We start from the raw sequence: 20687 nt of genomic DNA on the forward strand, positions 1-20687 counted from the left end.
GATCCATCCCTTCCATCCACGGGAAATTACTGCATAAGACATCTCTATTCAAAATGACAAAAAAACAGCAGGACGCTGCCAATTCTTCCACTAATTAGCCTTCAATACCACTAAACAATTAAAATATCAGACATCTAGTTTCTCATTAAAAGATCCACCACCGGGTGACATTTAAGATGACTGCAGCAGGAGTTCCTACCAAACCAAAGCCTTGAACTTTTTTTCTTTTGATTGCAACCACGATTAATTTAGATTCCATGGCTTAATAAAATTAAGGGTTTTTTTCAGATGCAGAAGTATCTGAAGTTCAAGTTTTACTGTGGAACACATTAAATGGAAGATGTTAGAAAAAATGATATTGGACAGGAGGAATATATTAACGTTAAAATGTGGCATGGTGCAAAAGTAGCAATGTCGCATGTGTAACTTCTGAAAAAGGGATTTTTAGAATTATGTTGTAACATTAAAAATAAAAATTCTTCTTGATTAAAAATTATGGTAAGAGTATGCATGCATGCATGACAGCTGAGCAGGATAACTGGGAGAGAAAACGAGGCTAAACTTAAAAATACTGAAAGACTTGAAATACAGACTAGTCCTGTTAGTTAACCTCAGATAAGGAAGCTTGTCCACACACACTAAAAGGCACAAAATGTCATTAAGCCAAACGTAAGAGTCAGATTATTTGCCTCTTATGAAGTAGATTATTGAATGAAATTTTAATTAAGTAGGTTGAATTGTCAACTCGAGTCTAATTAATTTTCAATCAGGGGGCAAGCCATGGTCAGGCTAGGATGCAACTTTGAGACTTAAGCACAGTTAACGTTGCTGTCAAATATTGCTTTGTTTCACTGTTTATAATTATTGTTTTAATAATAGCATGCATTATCTTTCCTGATGCCAAACAGATTTTGTTAAAATACTAGCAAGGTAATCGTATTTACAGAAAGTAAAGCAGAAATTATTAAGCATGATTATGACTCAGCCTGTATACCTTGGTCGGTCAACCTTCCAGTATTCAGATTTATGTCTGATCACATGGAATACCATTGTACTGATCCTCGATTCAGTCACATGGTTGTTGCAATCTCAGATGAAGATAATACTTGAAATGTTAAATTGGTTTCAACCAAAGGCTAAATAATGGTTACATGAAGAGCACTTAGCTGCCCCATTGTTATGCAAAGTTCCTACAGTTAAGCAATCATGCTAGGCGAGAGGAGGATTAAATTGCAGAGCTATAAACAAAGAAGTCTCCAGTCGCTCATATTAATCAACTTTTCAAAAAGGTATTCTCATTGATGATCGTATTCATGTGGGTGGGGGGGGAGGAAAGAAAGCAGCAGGGAGTGTAATTAATTTAAATTACCTACCTCCCAGGATCAACATATTTATTCAAATGGCATACGCCCTCTACAGAGCAGGAAATGAGCTCATCTCATTAGGAAAATCACATGCTGAGTATGGACATGTAAACATCACCATGACATCTGAAGAAGGGTCTCGACCCGAAACAAAACCCATTCCTTCTCTCCAGAGATGCTGCCTGTCCCGCTGAGTTACTACAGCTTTTTGTGTCTATGTTCGGTTTAAACCAGCATCTGCAGTTCCTTCTTACGCACCATGACATTACAGACCTGTTTAGTCTCACTTCTACAAGTGCAAAGACCAGTGGCATTTCATCCTTATTTTGATTTGAAGCTGATTATCTACCACTAACTCCTTCAAACCTATGGACTCTCTTGATCTGTGAGAATGGATGGGAGACACACTGTTCTTCAATCCAATGCGCATTAGCAAAACAAGGTCTACATAATGCCAAATCCTCTATTCACCAAGACTATAAATAGACACAATGAAAAAGAGTCTTTAATATAAGTGAAATCTCACGGTCTAAGGCGAGAAAAAAAGGGAGAGCATTAAAATGCCTCTGTGGAGGGAGATTTCATGCAAGCCAAAAGATTTAACCCTTTGTGGAACATGAAACAGTCATTGTTTTGTTTTACTCTGGCCCTCTTTCTCACCTGTTTTCCCCCCCCAATTACTTCAATGGGCATATCTACACTACCTCCTGATCTCACTTTGAACGTGCAAGTTTCATCAGCTTTGATGCCAACTTCCACTGTGCTCTCACTTTCACATGGGGCAATTCCTCCCTTTCTCACCTTTTCTACCCAGTTCACAGATTATGTTAGCAACCAATCATGGTTAACAAAGGTTCTCAACTGTGCTCCCAAACCAAGGGAATGTTTCCCACTTTACAACCCTGCCAGCCCCCACATTCAATTGTCCATGGTCCATAATTTTCTGCTGCATTTAATGTGATTCCACGACAGACATTATCACCAACCCCCCCCCCCCCCCCCCCCCCCCCCCCCCCCCCCACGGAGTCTGAACCTTTGCAGTATTCTAAAGGAACTGCTATCTCCATAACACTGGTTCACTTACCCATCTTTACTGCATCCATTCCCCCTCTCTTGATCCTTTCCAATGTAACTATAGGATTTGTAATACCAGCCCTTTAAACTCTTCACTTCTCACCATCCGCCAACTCAAGCATTCTTTTGAAATAGAAATTAATTTGCAGCTCCTGCAATTTAGACAAGTGCAGTAGGTGCTTATGATCTGATCTCCTCTCACCAAATACAAATCGGGTGGAACATCCACATTCCATCAGCAAGGGTATCCTGAACTTTCCAATGTCGCTTTGAATTCTCTATCCCACTCTGACCACCGTTTTTGACACTAAACATTTCTTATGAAGTTTATAAAAGTGTTTGCCTTCAAACCATTCCCCTTTCTGATGACACTTTCCAAGACGAGCAATACCAGCCCTTTTAACTCTTCACTTGGCACCATTCTTTTTCTCTTCCCACAGATGCCACCTGAGCTGCTGATAATTCCCAGTATTCTGTTTTGAACTTCCGCCGCATTTCATCTTCCAACTTAACACATTACAGACCTCGGGTGAATTCAAGAAATATAGACAACCAGCCATTCCAGCTACTGAGAGAACTGAATACTTCTGATGACAACTCATGGACTTGAAAAGTTAACTTTGCCTCTTGAGAGAAGCTTCCAACATTCTCTGCTGTTACTTCAGATTTCTGCCATCAACTAAGTTTCACTTCTCCAATCCATATCTCAGTTCCAGCACGGTTTTATTTTTCTCCTCCTCCTTTTTTCATATATCTCCAACTTTTGTTTTCCTCAGGGAGATTAAAATGCCTCTAACTAGCACGAACATTTAGTTTCCCTTGGTCACCACCACATCTTCAATATTCTCTTTAATCCTCATCTTTCTCTGGAAGTTAAGCCACGTTTGCCTTCTACAGTTTCTTTGCTCAGATTACAACAGGGTTCCATCACGCAGAACCAGTCATAACCCAACAGTTCACAAGATGGAAACGTGGCTTCTGGCAATGTAATTAAATAAAAACAAGGCGTCAATTAAGAGCAATGTACACTTAAATCAGGCTATGCAACTCAACTAATTGGATATTACCTCAAATGGAGCTGCCATACAACATAAGATGCCGGCAGCCCCACAGCATCTCGCAAATACATGCCACCAGTCCCCCAAATTATCATATGTACTGGCTTTACATAAACCAGGCGTTGTAACCTAGCGTGGACCTGTACTGATGAAAGGTCAATGAGCTAAAGTAATGACATTTTTTATGTCTACAGGTTGCTGACTGATCTGCTGGGTATTTTCTAATTTTATTCCAGATTTCCAGAATTTGCTTACTGCAGTTTAATCTTTTATATTCATCAGATCAAGTAAATCAAATCTAGTATCAAGTGATATGGTGCAACTACGAATGGATCATTTAAAAAATTCTCAAGCCAATGTGCCAAAAAAAGCATCAGCATCAATGATATTCAAATAATGGTCAGCAAATGTGAGAAGACTGCTTCCAATAGCAGCTGCATGTTCAACTAAACTGGACCACATTGAGATACACAAGCAGTGGCTTTGAAAAGGCATTACACAATTTTTACAGTGTAATTGTCGAGCACCTTGCCTGCAGGATTTAGGTTTAGCTAGGCTTTGATACCCATCCACCTTATGTCATTCCACCACAAGAACTAAATGACTGTCGGAATTGTTTCAATAGCCACACAATACCTTCAGACTCTGTTTCCACCATTTGGATGCTTGCAATGTTCTAGCTCTAATTTGCATGGCAGTGCATATACTGCAGGATTACATCCTGACCTGTTTGGAACTGGAAAGCGACCTTGGATAAAAATTCTGGGTGATTCCTAAGGTATGCCTTGTAAGAAAACCAAATCAAACAGTTAATTTGCAATCAGAGCTGTCAGCTCATCAGCACCAAAGGCATTTTTTTTGTGCAGGAGTAAACTCAATCATAAAATCATAGATAGCAATTAACGTGGATAGATATAAAATGGTTTGACGGTCCAAATAATCACATATCATGAACAATTTGTATAAAATGGTATACAGATTCTTAACTAAAAATAAAGAGCAGAAAAGATTCAAACAACCAGTGTTTAAATACATTTAATAAATACATTTGGAATAAACAGCTGGTACTAGTATTATGCAAAAAAAAAAAAAAAAACCCAGCAGCCTGAAGAAGATTCCCCTCCTGAAACGTTGTCCATTTCCTTCCACACATGCTGCCGAGCCCACTGAGTTCCTCCAGCAATTTGTTTTTTGCTTAAGATTCCAGAAACAGAATCTCATGTGCCTTTGTCTTCACAAAACTACTTCATTTGCCAAAATAAAACATCGAGGGAAGGAAATCCTGCATCTTTACATGATCTGAACTAAATATAACTGCAAATCAAAGGTTGAATCGTAGAAAAAGCCTCAGAGAAAGCTGAGCTGAGCTTGACACTCAGGTACAAAACATCACCATTCCTTCCAATATCCACATTCCATAAATGAATGCATCAAAACAAAAATTTTCACCGAGTCTTATTTTGGAGTATGTGGGATTTCACATCTGGCAGAATGGGTCATTGGGAGGGAAATGTCTAACTTTACAACATGGGAATTAAGTGTTAAATTAAATCCCAAAATACGCAAGACATTATTGTATCACAAAAATAGGCTCATGAAACAATCAGCCCAAATGTCACTTGGCATCTGATAAACAATCGCCATCAAACACGGAAGAAAAACTAATTTCACCACTAATTAAAAGACAAATCTAATTAGCAATCACGGCAACACAAAGGCACATTAATCTAAAGTTAAAAATTCTTTAGTTGTCAGGCCTTGCATACAAATGGAGAATCCACATTGGTGCTTACCCCTCTCTCAAGCAGCATATCCCTGAACTGTTTCATGCGAGACTCCAGTGGAACTATTGCCCTCTCCCGGGCTGCCTTGATCTCAGCTTCCATAGCTGCCTCCTTCTCAGACTCTGGATCTTTGAGATCATCCTTCCTGTATTTAAAAATATATAAAATATACTCACTTTACCACTCACTAAAACAGAACAATTTTTGTATGTGATAAAATAGTGCTCATTTTGATACGCTGGAGAAGAGATTGATGTTAATATATCTGCACTCAAGCTTGAATTAGTGATATGAAGAAGTAACGGGCTGGTTTTGCAAAATTTCCCTGGCTGAGGAATCCAGATTAAGGGGTGGGAGTTACAGTCTCAAAAGGCAGATAAGCCACTTAGGACTGAAGTGACCTGAGATCTGATTACTTGGCAGTGGTGAATCTTTGGCATTCTATTTCAAAGGGCTGTGAAGGATTAATTATTAATTTTTACTCAAAACAAAGATAGATGCCAGGATATAAGGGGAATCAAGGGCTTGATGAGCCAAATGGCCTAATCCTGCTCCAATTAATATTCATATGAACAGGTTTCAAATGATATGCAGTTACATTGAAACAAAAACCAAAATAAACTGTATTCGAAAAATAAATTGAGTAACAGTTTTCACAACTTCACCTTGTAGAACTTCACAACGAGTACAACATGCATTTCAAGCTTCACTTACTTTCGCTTCTTTGCTTTAATTGGTTCATCATCATATTCATCCTCCAGAGGTTCCGATTCCTCTCTCACTATATAAACAAGGCAATGTTTCAGATAGAACAAAATTATTTTTTTTCCATTTATACAACTCAATTTTATTTGTTCAACATTTAATTTCACATATTTTCTTGGGTAAATTGATTCATTTTAAACTTGAAGTAAATTCAACAGCATTAAATTTACATGTCTTCAGACAGATGCATAAATGTATATGTTAAAAGCAAAAAAAAACAACCACCAATGAATGGGAGTGCTAGAAAAAAATCAACTTACCAACTGTTGTGAAAAATGCTGCTTTATTTAAATATTTAAACTTTAAAAATAATCAATTCAAATCAACACTTGGACCAATCGTGCTAGGCTGTTTTCTTTCCAGAATGATACCCAGCAACCATTCAGCAAAATTCACACATGCAAGTTCACACGTGCAAAAACCACATACTTGAGCGAGCACATTCACTCCAACACATTTTCAAGCACACTGCAACTTTGGGGAACACTCGTTCAATGTTTGTCCAAGCATCAAAGATTGGAAATAACAACTGTTATATCATCAGAAATAATGCTGCAGCTACGCTTACAACAATAACTCTCACCAAGTTTCTTCTCACTGTCAAATGACTTTTTGTGCGGAGGTTCCTGGATAATTTTGTCAACGTCTGCTCTTCCAACCAGTTCATCTGGCCTATCCCACATTGACAGGCGGGTTGTTGGGTTGTAATAAAATACGCGCTCATCGCCAGTCCACACAACACACCTAAAATTAAAATCAAATGTTTCATTGAGTATTACTTTTGTCTGTCTTTGGGTGGATCAACTCTTTTTTTTTTAAACTGACAAAATAAGACAAAGATGGAGACCAAAATGCTAAGAAATCAAGAGGTAAGAAAGTGAGGTACTTCAAGGAACCACGAGCAGACACAAATATTGTGATTTAGAAACATGACAATTATAAGGTGGACAAATGACTTGGGTAAATAGTTCCAAAGTTTTGAAGTTCTTGAAAACAAAGTTGGAATCTAAGACATAGGAAAACCTACAGCAATACAGTGAAGCAACAAAGAATGTTCTTGGTCAATTGGTGAACCTAAGGTTGAGGATTGGGTGTGACATGAATAAACTGAAGCAAGACAAATTACAAGACAGTAGGGAGAAACCAAAACCTGAAGGTGAGAAAAGGACAACACATCAGCAAGGCCAAGTTCAAAGTTGCTCCTTAAAGTGCATTTTGGGCAGGTTGAAACTAAAATCTTTAATGGGAATTGAATAATTTAAGCCAGCAGTAGGTCATTGCTGTAAATAAAATCTCTAGCATCACTCCTAGAGGCAGGGCTATATGTTTTCACATTCTTTGAGCACTAAATTTAACATAGCTAGATACTGAGATAGGCAGACAAAAATGCTGGAGAAACTCAGCGGGTGCAGCAGCATCTATGGAGCGAAGGAAATAGACAACGTTTCTGGCCGAAACCCTTCTTCAGAGTCATGGGGGGTGGGGGCGTAGAGAAGAAAGGAAAATGGAGGAGGAGGAGCCCGAGGGCTAAGGGAGAAATAGGAAGCGGAGGAGACAGCAAGGCCAATTCATGGAGCAAAGAATCAAGTATTCGACTGTTTCATCTGTTTTAAATTTTGAAAACCAAACCATGAAATTAGTATTTGAATAATAAACAACTAATGCCTTTCAAGCAAGCAAGTACACATTTGACTTCACCAGAACGAAACTTCACTTTACTGACCATCACATCTTGTTATTTCTCGTGTGATATTTTCAAATTTAAGAAACCTCACTCTAATTTGATGGAGAAGTATGAATGACATTCATTGCAAGGAAACCAAATGCCATTGAGGTAGAAGGTAAACACAAAATGCTGGAGTAACTCAGCGGGACAGGCAGCATCTCAGGAGAGAAGGAATGGGTGACGTTTTGGATCAAGACCCTTCTTCAGTTAGAGTTACACAACATGGTAACAGGCTCTTCATCCTAACTTGTTCTTGCCGACCGAGATGCCTTCCTGAGTTAGTTCATTTTAACCCACATTCTTCTAAAACAATGACCTTTGAATGGTTGTATAGTAACAAATCTACCATTTTGTCTGGTAGCTTGTTCCACACACCCACCTTCGCACATGTGAAACATTCTGCATGTCGGGTTCCCTTTAAATCTTTCCCCAGTCACCTTAAACCAAGGGTTCCCAACCTGGGGTAAATTTACCCCCAGAGGGTAAATTTCGCCTACCCAGGAGAGAAATTTGTTGATTCTGGATTTGTACATAGTTTTTCTCATTGATTGACTGTGTTCCGTTCTGTTACCTGTTCATCATTAGTTGTTCATAAATAAGTGAAATAATATTGTTATGTGCTATTAAAGATGCTGGGTTAAACAGGACGAAAAAGGTTGCAAACTCCTGCCTTAAACCTTTGACCTCTTGTTTTAGACATCCCCACACTGGACGTCTAGATCCACTTTATCTATACCCTTCATGATTTTGTAATCTTCTGTAAGGTCATTCCTCAGCCTTCACTCCAGGAAAAACAAATCAGGCTTATCCAGTTTCTCATTATAATCCCATCAAAATGCACGTAAATCTTATCTGCACCCTGTTGTGGAGGTTTGCAGAGAATTGCTGAAGTGGGTTTGTTAGAAACTGCTGACGTTTCGGGTCGAGAGATGCTGTCTGGTCCGCTGAGTTACTCCAGCTTTTCATGTCAATCTTCGGTAATGCGGTAATGCCAACCAGCCCCCTTGGAGCAGGACCAATAAGGATTAAACATGACCCAATTTAATAGGGAAGAGAGGGAATCAGAGATAGTCAAATGAAGTATGTGGAAAATTGTACATTAGCAAAGACCGATTCATCTTGATAGATTATTCTCCTCTTGTCTGAACCTGTAAGCTGTGAATAAAGAAGCCTTGCCAACCTACCACTGGTTTCCAAACATCCTTGAAGTAGAGGTTCTCACAACTCTCTAGGTTAATCACATCTTTCCTATGTCATTGAGTAGAACAGCATAGTCTGAAGAAGGGTTTCGGCCCGAAGCGTTGCCTATTTCCTTCGCTCCATAGATGCTGCCGCACCCGCTGAGTTTCTCATGCATTTTTGTCTACCTTCAATTTTCCAGCATCTGCAGTTCCTTCTTGCACAGAATATCCCATGTGTTGTCTCACCAACATCCTACACAGATGTAACATGACATCCCAACTTTTGTACTTGTGCCCCATCTGATGAAGGTAAGCACGTCATTCTGTTTTTTTCATTACTTAGCGTGTCTTAGGGATTAGCTGTGGGTTCTTTACTGTTTGTCATATTATAACAAATTGGACGAGAAGGTACTTATGTACCTGTACCCTGGGATAACTCTGTACAATTCCCAGGGCCCTGTCCATTCATGTGCACTTCCAAATTGGCTCGTTCACCCTGGATCCTAACTGATCTAACTGCATGGACCATTCTACCAAGCAGTATCTTGTCAAATCCCTTGCTAAAGATCAGAGAGACTATGAACAATGCACTGCTCTCAACTATTCTCTTACTCATATCTCCAAAAGACTCAATTACATTTAAGATACAGGATTTCCCATGCACAAGATCATGCTACCTATCCCTAATCAGTCTCTGTCCTTCCAAATGCAAGTCGATCCTGACCCTCAGAATCCCCCCAGTAACATTCTCACCACTGATGTTAGACTCATAAGTTTGTAGCCTTGTAGCCTGTTATTGCAACATTTTTTTTAAATAATGGCAGAACATTGGTCACCCTCCAATCTCCTGGTACCTCATCCATTGCCAAGTAAGATAGAAAATTCTTGCTTCCCACAATGGCCTCAGTCAGGTCCCAAGGATATAGCCACTCTGTGTCTCACGATCACCAATAACTGCTCTTTCATAATATTGATGCGTTTCAGGATAACACTTTCCTAAAGCTCTCCTGTCCTTTTCTTTAGGATTTTGAGATCATTTTTTTTGGCGCATTTAGTACACTTGATTACATACCATTACATTTCATAAATTAACCAGCATCAGCCAGATGCAACCACTAATCAAAATTACAGTAAAAAAAATAGCTGCTCTTAATAGTCAACTTTCATGTGCAAATTACCAATCAACAACTCAGTTGCCAAGTTTCAATACTATGCAATAATAAATTAATAAACACATTTCAAAATTGATTAATAGGGTCAAATCAGCCCCTGTCCATGAAATAACGAACAAGTGGAATTTTTTTTATTTTTTTTAAATTGGGATCTCTGTCGCTGGCAAGGACAGCATTTGACTTTGAATCATGTCTCTGGAACATCAATCAATTCAGAAATTCATTTACCATAGTGGATAGTTTTAACCTAATTTGTTGATAGATGAATGGTTTAATAAACATATCTGCACCACATACCATGGTGTGCCGGGAACAGGGGTAGTAGCCACAGGTTTAGCTTTTTGTGCAGCCTTTTCTTCTTCAGTCAATATCTCCTCCTTTGGCTCCTAAAGAAATTAGAACAACAGACCGCTGAGTTATAAAGATTTATTGATCAATACTGCAGGACTCGTCTAAGCTCTTTATCTTACTGTGCAGGTCAAGTATGTATCATGGAGTTTTGTTTGCAGGTTGCAACAATAAAATGAGTATACTTACTAACAGATACCTTGCAAGCTGAAAATATCACCAGCATACTCCAAACCTCAAATTTTCTCAACGTGGTTGAAGCACTGAATGCAATTCCTCCAAATCTCTAGCAGGACATAATTCAGCAAGGACAAAGCTGTGCGCTAAAATTTTAATTGCATGTTAAATGGACATTGATGAATGCCATTCTTGCACCATGCCCATAGTAAAATACACTAAGCAATACAGATCTCCCTCGTAACAAACAGTCTATAGGGGGAAAACACATTTTGTGACATCACATAATGTAACTGATTAACAAAACATTCAAAACATGAAAAAAAAACAGAAATAGGACAATGACTTGCAATTTATGCCTTCTAGAAATTCAGAAATAATTTGTCCTTCAAGGAATTCCTTGGATTTGGGCATCTCCGGCAATTCAGTATTTACAATCCATTCTCAAAAGAGAGAAGTTTGGTTAATGTTAAAAGTCAAATCCCAATCTTGCCTAAATAAAACTTCAAATTCCCAGATTATCATTTGTCTATGAGATTGGAACGCTGGATTACAAATCCACAATTCTAGCAGTAATACTATTTTATACATATGGCACATTTAATAAAAAAAGAACCCAGTGTTTGCTTGATTTTAATCAAGAATAGAGCTGCCCAGAATTCAACTGATATGAGCAAGCATATCCCAACCCAAGAAATGGTGCTGCAACTGTGCCAACAGTTGGAGAAAGAGAATGTGAACAAGAAAAATTAAATAAGAAATAAGCTCTGTACTTAATTACGAGACAGATATCTTGTTTTCTCTTGAATGGAGCCATGCAAGCTATCTGCACACTTTCCACAAACCTCTTTCTTCTCTTTCGGAGGTTCTTCTTTAGCCTCTTCCACCTCCATTTCCATTGGCTCAGGTTCTGCTGGCTCTTTGTTCAGCTCTTTCGGTTTCTCCACTTCTTTCTCCACTATACAGAAAATAATGTAGGCACTCAGCATTTTGCAGATGTCCCTTGATCATGCCACTGTCAACCATTAAAACATGAAACTAATTTTGTTTTCTTCCCTTGAAATACAAAGCTGAGAATGAAAGTACACCCGACTTTAGATAAAATACTGAAGACTACACTCAGTGTGATGGAGAGCGCAACAGTGGAGACTGTTGGATTAGCATGGACTGTGGATTAGCATGATCCAATAATGACTCCAAAGCTGAGCAACGGAAGACAGCACCCACTTCGAAGGGCCGAATGGCCTTCTCCTGCACCTAATTTCTATGTTTCTATGTTTCTATGAAGACAGCACCCACTTTAAAAAACAAAAAGTCAAAATATCAGAATCCAAACTTTGTGATGCACCACTCAAATTAAAGGCTTTCATTGAAACAGTAATTTTTTACTGGGCCAGTTAAGTTTTAGCAATAATCCAAGAGTTCTGTTTCCCTAAATAGTGAAGGGAAAAAAATCACTTAAGTTCTACTAACTGAGCTGTTATTCAAGAGTGTACATACAAAAGTGCCAGACACAAACAGAAATAGCCTTGGTTGTGTTTGAATATTCCAGTTCTTACAGAATAAGCCCATGTCATGGACTCGGGCTGGAACTCATGGATCTTAGCAGGAAAATGTTGCCTTCAGGAAAGGAGGGAGTAGTCTGGTAACTCTTCCTTTTTCATTTCCACTGGCTCACGTTCTATTTGTTTTCCTGACTCAAAGTGAAAGGCACACCTCTATTTACAGAAAGAACCTCCGTGAGCGGTAATTTCTTCAGTAGCAATTATAGTACTAATTACTAACTTCCAATTCAAATAATGTTTCAACTGACATGCTAATACACATTAAAAAGTCCTAGTGAAATTAACACTGATATCAGCAAGGCTTCTTTCAGGAAGTGCAGAACACGTCCAGAAGATCGCATCCATATGAAGTTAGTTGATATTTCATACATTTCACCAAACTCTTAAAGGACAACAAATATTCCAGCAGGAATATTCAAACACAACCAAGGCGGTTTCTGTTTGTGTCTGACACTTTTGTGCCAGAACTAACACCAAATATATATTTGAATTGTGGTGGCATTAGAAATTATAGAAGCTATTTAGTTATAGAGTTCGAATAAACTTGGATTGTTTTCTCTAGAACATCAGAGGCCTAATGTGAGGTTAAGAAAAGGCAAACAGTCAGAATCCTTATCGTGGGGGGGGGAATGTGAAATACTGGAGGGCATGAATTAATATCAGATAAATAAAGTTTAAAGGGCAATTTTTTTGTTACACATTGGTAGGTGCCTGGAACATCTGCTAGGGATGATGGAGGGGCAGATGTGATAGTGGAGTTTAAAAGGATTTTAGAGAAACACATGAATATGCAGAGATTGCAGGGATGTGGATCATTTGCCAGCAAAAGCGATCAGTACAGACATAGCGGGCTGAACGGCCTGATCTAATGTAACTTTCTGTGCTCTAAATAAAAAAGTCTAAATGCAGAACTAACACCAAATATATCTGCATTGTGGGGGCATTAGAAAGTATCCAATAATACTAGGCAAGAAACAATGGTCATGGAAGCAACAGTGACAATGATCTACTGCAGATTGATGCTTCACCTGGGTATTTGGTCATAATAAATTTGGGTGCAGCAATGAACTTCAAGCCAATGCTTGTTTATAATGTTAGTAGATCCAGTCATTTACACTGAAGAATAAAATTAATAAAACGAAAGAATGCAGAACATACTGTACCTATACAAGTTCATTTTGCAATTTCTACAGATGTATATTTTGTATCCGTACAAATCAATCTATCCTGACTCCATCAGCACTCTTGCTTGCCCTACAACAAGTTTCATTTCAAGTTCAGCACTAGAAACTGAATGAGGAACTGAAGCAGTTTCTACAAAAATACAAAGATTTATTACTGCTGTCCCATTAAGCAGGACCATTTTCAACCTTAATAAGCTAGATTAAGTGTCAAAGTCAAACTATGTTTATTTATTTGTTTCATTTCAAATTTGCTCATTCACATCACTTGTGTACATTATTATTACTTGGTTGGAATTAGTGTGGATGTAGATCAGATACAGACATAGCTACAATATCCATAGTGAGCAAGTAGCTTGTCAAAGCTCATTAACCTCTTTGACATATTAACCATCCTGTATAGATGCCATTGGAAACCAGTAATCACAGAACTCTACTTCAGTTGGAACTGGATGAACCTTCATTTAATTGGGCCATTAACTTTCCTCTTGCAAATTAGTGACTAGTTACCTTTATCTTTCAGTTCATGCGGTTTCTCCCATGTAGATTCTAAGGTTCTGTTGTTATAATAATATGTTTTTCCATCACCAGTTTTATATTCTGTCCATTCAGATCCTGGAATACCTCCGAGATGGCCAGATGAAGCCATTGTAACCTGTGGAGGCAACATCGGCACCATAGGTGGAGCGATTCCTGGCAACATACCTGAAAGGGGGAAGAGCATGGTGAAGTTACACCAGTATGGCGACATTCTTATACTGAACAAAATGCAAGATAACAATATTCATTCTTACTAACATGAACAAAAACATAGACTGCATCAGAACCTGTTTGACTATCCTATCTGAAAAAATGCATTCTCTCAGTCAAAGAAACAATGTTTCGAGCTTTAAAAATTTATTTTCCGTTTCCACAGTTTGACCTCTTACTAATATTTTTGTCTGTCATAGAATTTTGAACCCTTTATTTAACATGAATACATCAATACAATCATTATCTTTAATGTTTAAGAGGGAACTGCAGATGCTGGAGAATCGAAGGTTACACAGAAAAGCTGGAGAAACTCAGCGGGTGCAGCAGCATCTATGGAGGGGTTTGAGTGGATTCAGTCATTTCTAAGTTGCTGCTCCTACTGCCAATATTGCTATAAAAATGATTAGTTCAATATAAAATCCATTTTGGCCAAAGGAAATTTGAGTTAAAACTTCTGTTCTAATGAAATTATATATTTGATAATCTTTATACAATTTCCATTGCTACCTTCACTTTTCTTTTTTAGTCCATTCATTCTTACATCCCAAGTTGCAGTAATATGCAAAAATGACATCACCTTGAAACTAATTCTGCATTTTACAAGATGAAACATGCAGTGACATAATAAATTATTTTTTTGTATACAACTTGGGAGCAAGCAATCATACAAATAGAAATGATTTCAACACAGCAGTTCCCTGTAAATTTTAAACGGGCTTGTGGCCTGGCCTATACTTAATTAAATATTCATGGAGCACAACTTACAAAGATTCAATTTGGTTCAAAGGAATACCCACCTACCACCAACAATAAACATGACAAATTCAACAAAATGTATTTTGTATGGAGAGAATTCTAAATTAATGGTTTAAGCAGAATGCACAGAAATGTCTATTAAAATGAGACCTCTGCCTTCATTTTAATTTGTGGTTTAGTTTAGGGTTTAGTTTAATTCGTTAGAGAAAAACAGATGAATTTCTGAATTCAAAGGGTATTGCATGATGCTTCAAGTAATAATTTCACTTGTATTTATTTTATTTATAGCATCATTTAAGCTAACTGTTGAAAGAAGGAAAGATAATTGTGTTTCATTATCTAATATTTCTAATTTTCAGTTTTGCTCAGGTGACCTTGGCACATGTGGATTTTCAAATTTAAAATTTTGAAAGTTAGCTGTACATTTGATCCCTGAATGCAAATAGCACATAAGTGCAGAAATTAAGAGTACATTGCACAGATACATTGATTGCAAAATAATCGAGAAGCTGGATAGGACATAACTTCGCAAATAAATTCAAGTCCATCCCTTTAGGGAAATCAAATGCCAATTTCAAATCCTACTGAAAGATAATGAGTGCTCACTCTCCCATTTTTTTAAAATAGTCCCCAAGTTTTTTGAAACCATGGAACTGACGAAAGGTGACAATCAACATAAATTACCTCAACAGCCTAGGCACAAGGTATCACTTTTCTATTCAGTGATAAATCAAACATTCTCTCATCTCAGACTTGCTGCACACCATCTATAACTCACTGAAAACACTCTGGACTTTTATGCTCATGAACGATATCCTATCAAACCACATTCTGGATAATCAAGGAACAAGATCTGCTGCTTTGAAGTTCTTTCAAAGCCAGTAAGTACAAAGATGTCCAGTACAAAATGATGGGCTTGGGGACAGGTGAAACAACGTTCCTATTCCTCAATACTACATTATGAAAACACTTGTGGAGTGCAGCACTATTTCTCCACAGAAGTGTGCTTGGTAACATCCAATAGATGAGCCCCAAAGACGCCAGGTCAGAGAACTCAATCATTTGTCAAGAGAAATTTACTTGCAGGAGAGGATTTTTACCAACCACAAAAGATTAGTACAACAGAATGAATGCTCATAATAAATGCAAGGGACTATTTAATGTGATGGTGGAACAAGAGATACTTTTAGCTTCAAGCATCAAAAGCCGGCTCATAATTGGACAATGCTGGAAATAAGCCCCCTTATTCCTCGTAACCACAATTATTACAATGGCAGAGTTCTCCTTTCTTTCCAAGTAGAATTATTTTGTAATGTTTAAACTATATTAACAAAACTAATTAAGGAAAAATAAATAGATTTATAAAAAATTGAAGAACAAAGTTACAAAGACAGGTTTTGTGGCAACAATTTAAAGCATGCATGCAAACTAGATACCATACATGAAGAAATGGATTTGTACACCCAAGCACTCGTTAACAGAGGGAGTAGTACAACAAAGTGGATGAAGGGAGGCTTTACTGAAGCACTAACAAATGAACAAATCAATGTAAGCAAAAATATTGGTGTACTATTAATTTTGCATCACCCCATCCCCACATTGCACAACCCAAAGCAATACTACGCAGAGCATCGCATTTTCCAAGCTGATGCTAATAAAGAGCCCCAATGTAATTATTTTATTGATGGAACATTTGTATAATGCTATGTCACTTAAAATAAAGCCAGAGGTTTGGGATGAGTATTTAGTTGGACAGTTAAAATAAAGTCATAACATTCAAATATCATGCCACTAATAAGACAGAAAGGACTAAGTTAAAGTATTACCATTCTTGCCGGTAGTGACTGTCTTTACATACGGGCAGCTGACTATTTGCATCATTGCTACACCTGTAGGAATGGATAAGCAAGCATGTTGGAGAAAAGATAGGCGTCAGCTGTGCTGTAATGACTTTAAAGCTGCATTATAGTAAAAACATGTTCCAATTCCTCACTAAGGTTACTACTTGGGGAAAAATACAGTACAACATTGCAGAGAAAACATGTGTACATCAAATTATTCTTTTAATATCATTGTTTGAAGTGTAAATGCAAGTTGGCATTCTAATGGATTTAATGGTATTGTGTTTCCCCATGATACGTATATGCTTATCCTGGGTAAACATTTAAAAGGAAAAAAACTTGCGTACATCATGATGCTTTATTTTAAAAAAAATACCATGTCAGACAGTTACATTTGGAAAGCATCAAGACATTTGCATTTCCTGAACTACACAGAGTAACAGATCAGTGAAAACTAGGATAAATTTAATGCAACTCAAAGGGAAGATGTATTTATATGAAAATTGTTGTGACTAATCAAACATTAATACCACAGTCTCCAGATGAAACAAGGGAAATTTTGGCTTGTTTAAAAACAAAACAAAAAAGAGACACTTAACTGAGGTGTGCACTTACAGGTAAGTGGAGTAGACTGTACTTGTAAACCTGCAAGAATTGACATAGGTACATCCTCAGGATCTAATAACTGAATCATTCAGATAATGTACAGAAAGTACAGATTACTGAACATCAAGTAGTGCACATAGCAAACCAAATTCAGGAAGAATATGCACATTTATGCACAAAAGGAAACAATGAAAATAAATGTAAATTAAAGTATAATGCAGCTTTAAACTAAGCTGGAATGAATTTATCCCCACTGAAACCAATCCCTCAGATTCAAATCTTGCCAAACAGATATGGTAATTACTCCAAAATTGGTCTTTAACCAAGTATGCTCATTTAAATGATTGTTTTCTCTCCAGAAATGCGGAACTCAGTCAAATTAATCCTACTATCAGATGCTGCTGAGATCTTGTATTTTTAAATTACTCATGCTGAATAATTTTTCACGTTGTCCATTTTTTACTTAATTTTTCACTTTGTCTACCTCTGTTAAAACACTCAGTTGTGCTGAACTTAAATTTAATTGGGTGCTAGTCATTTTGGATATGTCTTCCAAGTTTCTAAAACAGCGTACGTTTCGCTTCATTCAACCAATTGGTGTTAAAATTTAGCACAATCGCATATTAAATCCAAGTTCAAGCATAAATCAGATTAAGGAAGAAAACATTTTCTCCTCCTCAATTTTGGAATCCAATGCCAATTATAGTGCCATCAACCTAAAGGATGGCATTAGCTGACACAGGATGGGCTCTTCCTTGAATACATGGCTGAATTAGCAAAGCCAACAGAGAGTCAACTACAAACGTTTAAATGTGATTATACTGCACAACTTGCCATTTCTAAATGGAAGCACTCCTTGGATTTTAACAATTGGAGGAAGTGGTTTTTTGTCAGTCAGCTCAGGAACCCCCACATCTCTCAGATTTCTAGTGCCCTTTTGTAAAAATTTAGAGTATTACACAAAATCCTTTTGGGTTCGAAGTAAGTGACCATTCATTTGGGTTTACCATGCCATAAGCTCTTTTATTACAGTTGCAATTTAAAGCTTCTGTTTACTCTATTACAAAGCAAATGATGCTGTGAGGAAATAGCTTTTTATCCACCATATGCCATTTATAAACAAATATTCTTGTACAATCCCAGTGACTACATTCTGCTAATCCTGCATTTCTGCGACTATTCCTCAATTTCTTTCAAAAGCCTGTAAAAATAAATATATCTGGCTCCTTCAAATTATGGACCCGAGTCCTCACAACAGGCAGTAGTAGTCGCAGTTCAAAATATAAACTAAGTAAACTAGACGCAAAAATTGATCTGAAATGAAATAGATGTTAAAACCTTCCTATGCTGAAGTGCATGAGATCTATTCAGCTCATTTGCTGTCTCCTAATTCTGTTAGAATCAAAGCAAAGGTAGGGCTAAAGCAGGCACTGGATCTCTTTGGATCTCTCCATCACAGCAGCATTTCGAACAAACATATTTAAGACATGTTTTACTCATTTGCCACCTGCTGGGTCATTTACATTTGTAATCAAATCATCTTTCAAAAAGGAATAACATACCATTTGCCCTCTTCATCGCTTGCTTAATTTGCCTGACTTTTAGCAAGATTTCTAAAAGCATATTCAGATCCCTTTGATGAACACCAACATTACCCAATCTCTCATCATTTAAAAAATACTTCATTCCATTTCAACCATTAAATGGAAGACTTCACATCTCCACACAATTCACTTAGTTTGTTCATGCCCATCAGAAACATCTTTGCATCCTCCTCCATACTCACAATCAACGTTATTAAAGTTATACCAGCAAAGCTGAAAATATGACATTTGTCCCCTCAGCCAAAGGGTTGATATAGCTTGTTAACAGGTGGTGTTCAAGAACCAATCTCTGTCATACCCTGCTAGCCGTAGTCTGTCAAGCCGAGAAAGATTTATTCCCACTTGTATCTCTCCATCCATGTCAAAGATAGACACAAAATGCTGGACTAACTCAGTGGGATAAGCAACATCTCTGGATAGAAGGAATGAATTTCCTACACCTTTCGTCTGCTCCACTGCGAAATCTCCTCAAAGTATTCCTACACATCTCAATTCATGTCAGTGTATGATCTCCATACTGTGTGTTCTCACCTTGTTGACCAACCTCCCATATGGGATCTTATTGCAATATGCTATACTTATTTAGTAATTTCTTCAAATAAGCCAGCGATCCAAATTCATAGCATTTATTGCTGTTGTGTGTACATTTCAAAACAAATCTTCTGCAGTGGGTACCCTAGATAACCTTTGGGGGAGGGATCTACAGCACAGCAACTCAAACACTCCATATTTCTCCAGAATATCTGCACTATTACCCATGTGTCCACCAAACAAACAGTGATTCTCTGATAACAGCAATGCAATCAGTGCACACTATTAAGTTGCAAAGAAAATTCCAGCATTCACATATACTCACAGTGCCCTCCATAATGATTGGGACAAAGACCCATCATTTATTTATTTGCTTCTGTACTCCACAATTTGAGATGTTTAATCGAAAAAAAAAAATCACATCAGATTAATGTGCACATTGTCAGATTTTATTAACGGCCATTTTTATACATTTTGGTTTCACCATGCAGAAATTACAGCTGTGTTTATACATAATCCCCCCCATTTCAGGGCACCATAATGTTTGGGACACATGGCTTCACAGGTGTTTGTAATTGCTCAGGTGTGTTTAAATGCCCCCTTAATTCAGGTACAAGAGAGCTCTCAGCACTTAATCTTTCCTCCGGTCTTTCAATCACATTTGGAAACTTTTATTACTGTTTATCAACATGAGGACCAAAGTTGTGCCAATGAAAGTCAAAGAAGCCATATGAGACTGAGAAATAAGAATAAAACTGTTAAAGACATCAGCCAACCTTAGGCTTACCAAAAGCAACTGTTTGGAACATCATTAAGAAGAAAGGGAGTACTGGTGAGCTTACTAATCCACAGCTGATGACAGAAGAATTCTCTCTAAAATAAAGAAAAATGCTCAAACACCTGTCCGGCAGATCAGAAACACTCTTCAGGAGTCACGTGTGGATTTGTCAATGACCACTGTCTTCAGAAAATATAATGAACAGAAATACAGAGGCTACACTGCAAGATGCCAACCATTGGTTAGCCGCAAAAATAGGATAGCCAGGTTACAATTTGCCAAGAAGTACTTAAAAGAGCAACCAGAGTGTGAAACACGGTGGTGGGGGTGTTATGGCCTGGGCATGCATGGCTGCTGAAGGTACTGGCTCACTTATCATCATTGATGATACAACTGCTGATGGTAGTAGTATAATGAATTCTG

The 20687-nt window shown here is 37.6% G+C and overlaps 1 protein-coding gene across 5 annotated transcripts in view; it reads right to left on the minus strand.

Moving 5' to 3' along the window:
* tcerg1b (transcription elongation regulator 1b (CA150)) overlaps positions 1-20687 on the minus strand; it is a 75939-nt gene that overhangs the window by 29248 nt on the left and 26004 nt on the right. For 3 of the 5 annotated variants that reach the window (XM_055642592.1, XM_055642594.1, XM_055642589.1), the window contains exons 6-13: positions 17361-17390; positions 16731-16793; positions 13906-14100; positions 11495-11607; positions 10422-10510; positions 6629-6789; positions 5995-6061; positions 5290-5425 (exon numbers count right to left, since the gene is read on the minus strand). In XM_055642592.1, the coding sequence (XP_055498567.1) occupies positions 5290-5425; positions 5995-6061; positions 6629-6789; positions 10422-10510; positions 11495-11607; positions 13906-14100; positions 16731-16793; positions 17361-17390 (854 nt within the window). The remainder of the gene's footprint in view (positions 1-5289; positions 5426-5994; positions 6062-6628; positions 6790-10421; positions 10511-11494; positions 11608-13905; positions 14101-16730; positions 16794-17360; positions 17391-20687) is intronic. The other 2 variants (XM_055642590.1, XM_055642593.1) reach the window with 2 other exon arrangements.

The sequence above is a fragment of the Leucoraja erinacea genome, chromosome 11 (assembly GCF_028641065.1).
Source record: "Leucoraja erinacea ecotype New England chromosome 11, Leri_hhj_1, whole genome shotgun sequence".
Classification (NCBI taxonomy): domain Eukaryota; kingdom Metazoa; phylum Chordata; class Chondrichthyes; order Rajiformes; family Rajidae; genus Leucoraja; species Leucoraja erinaceus.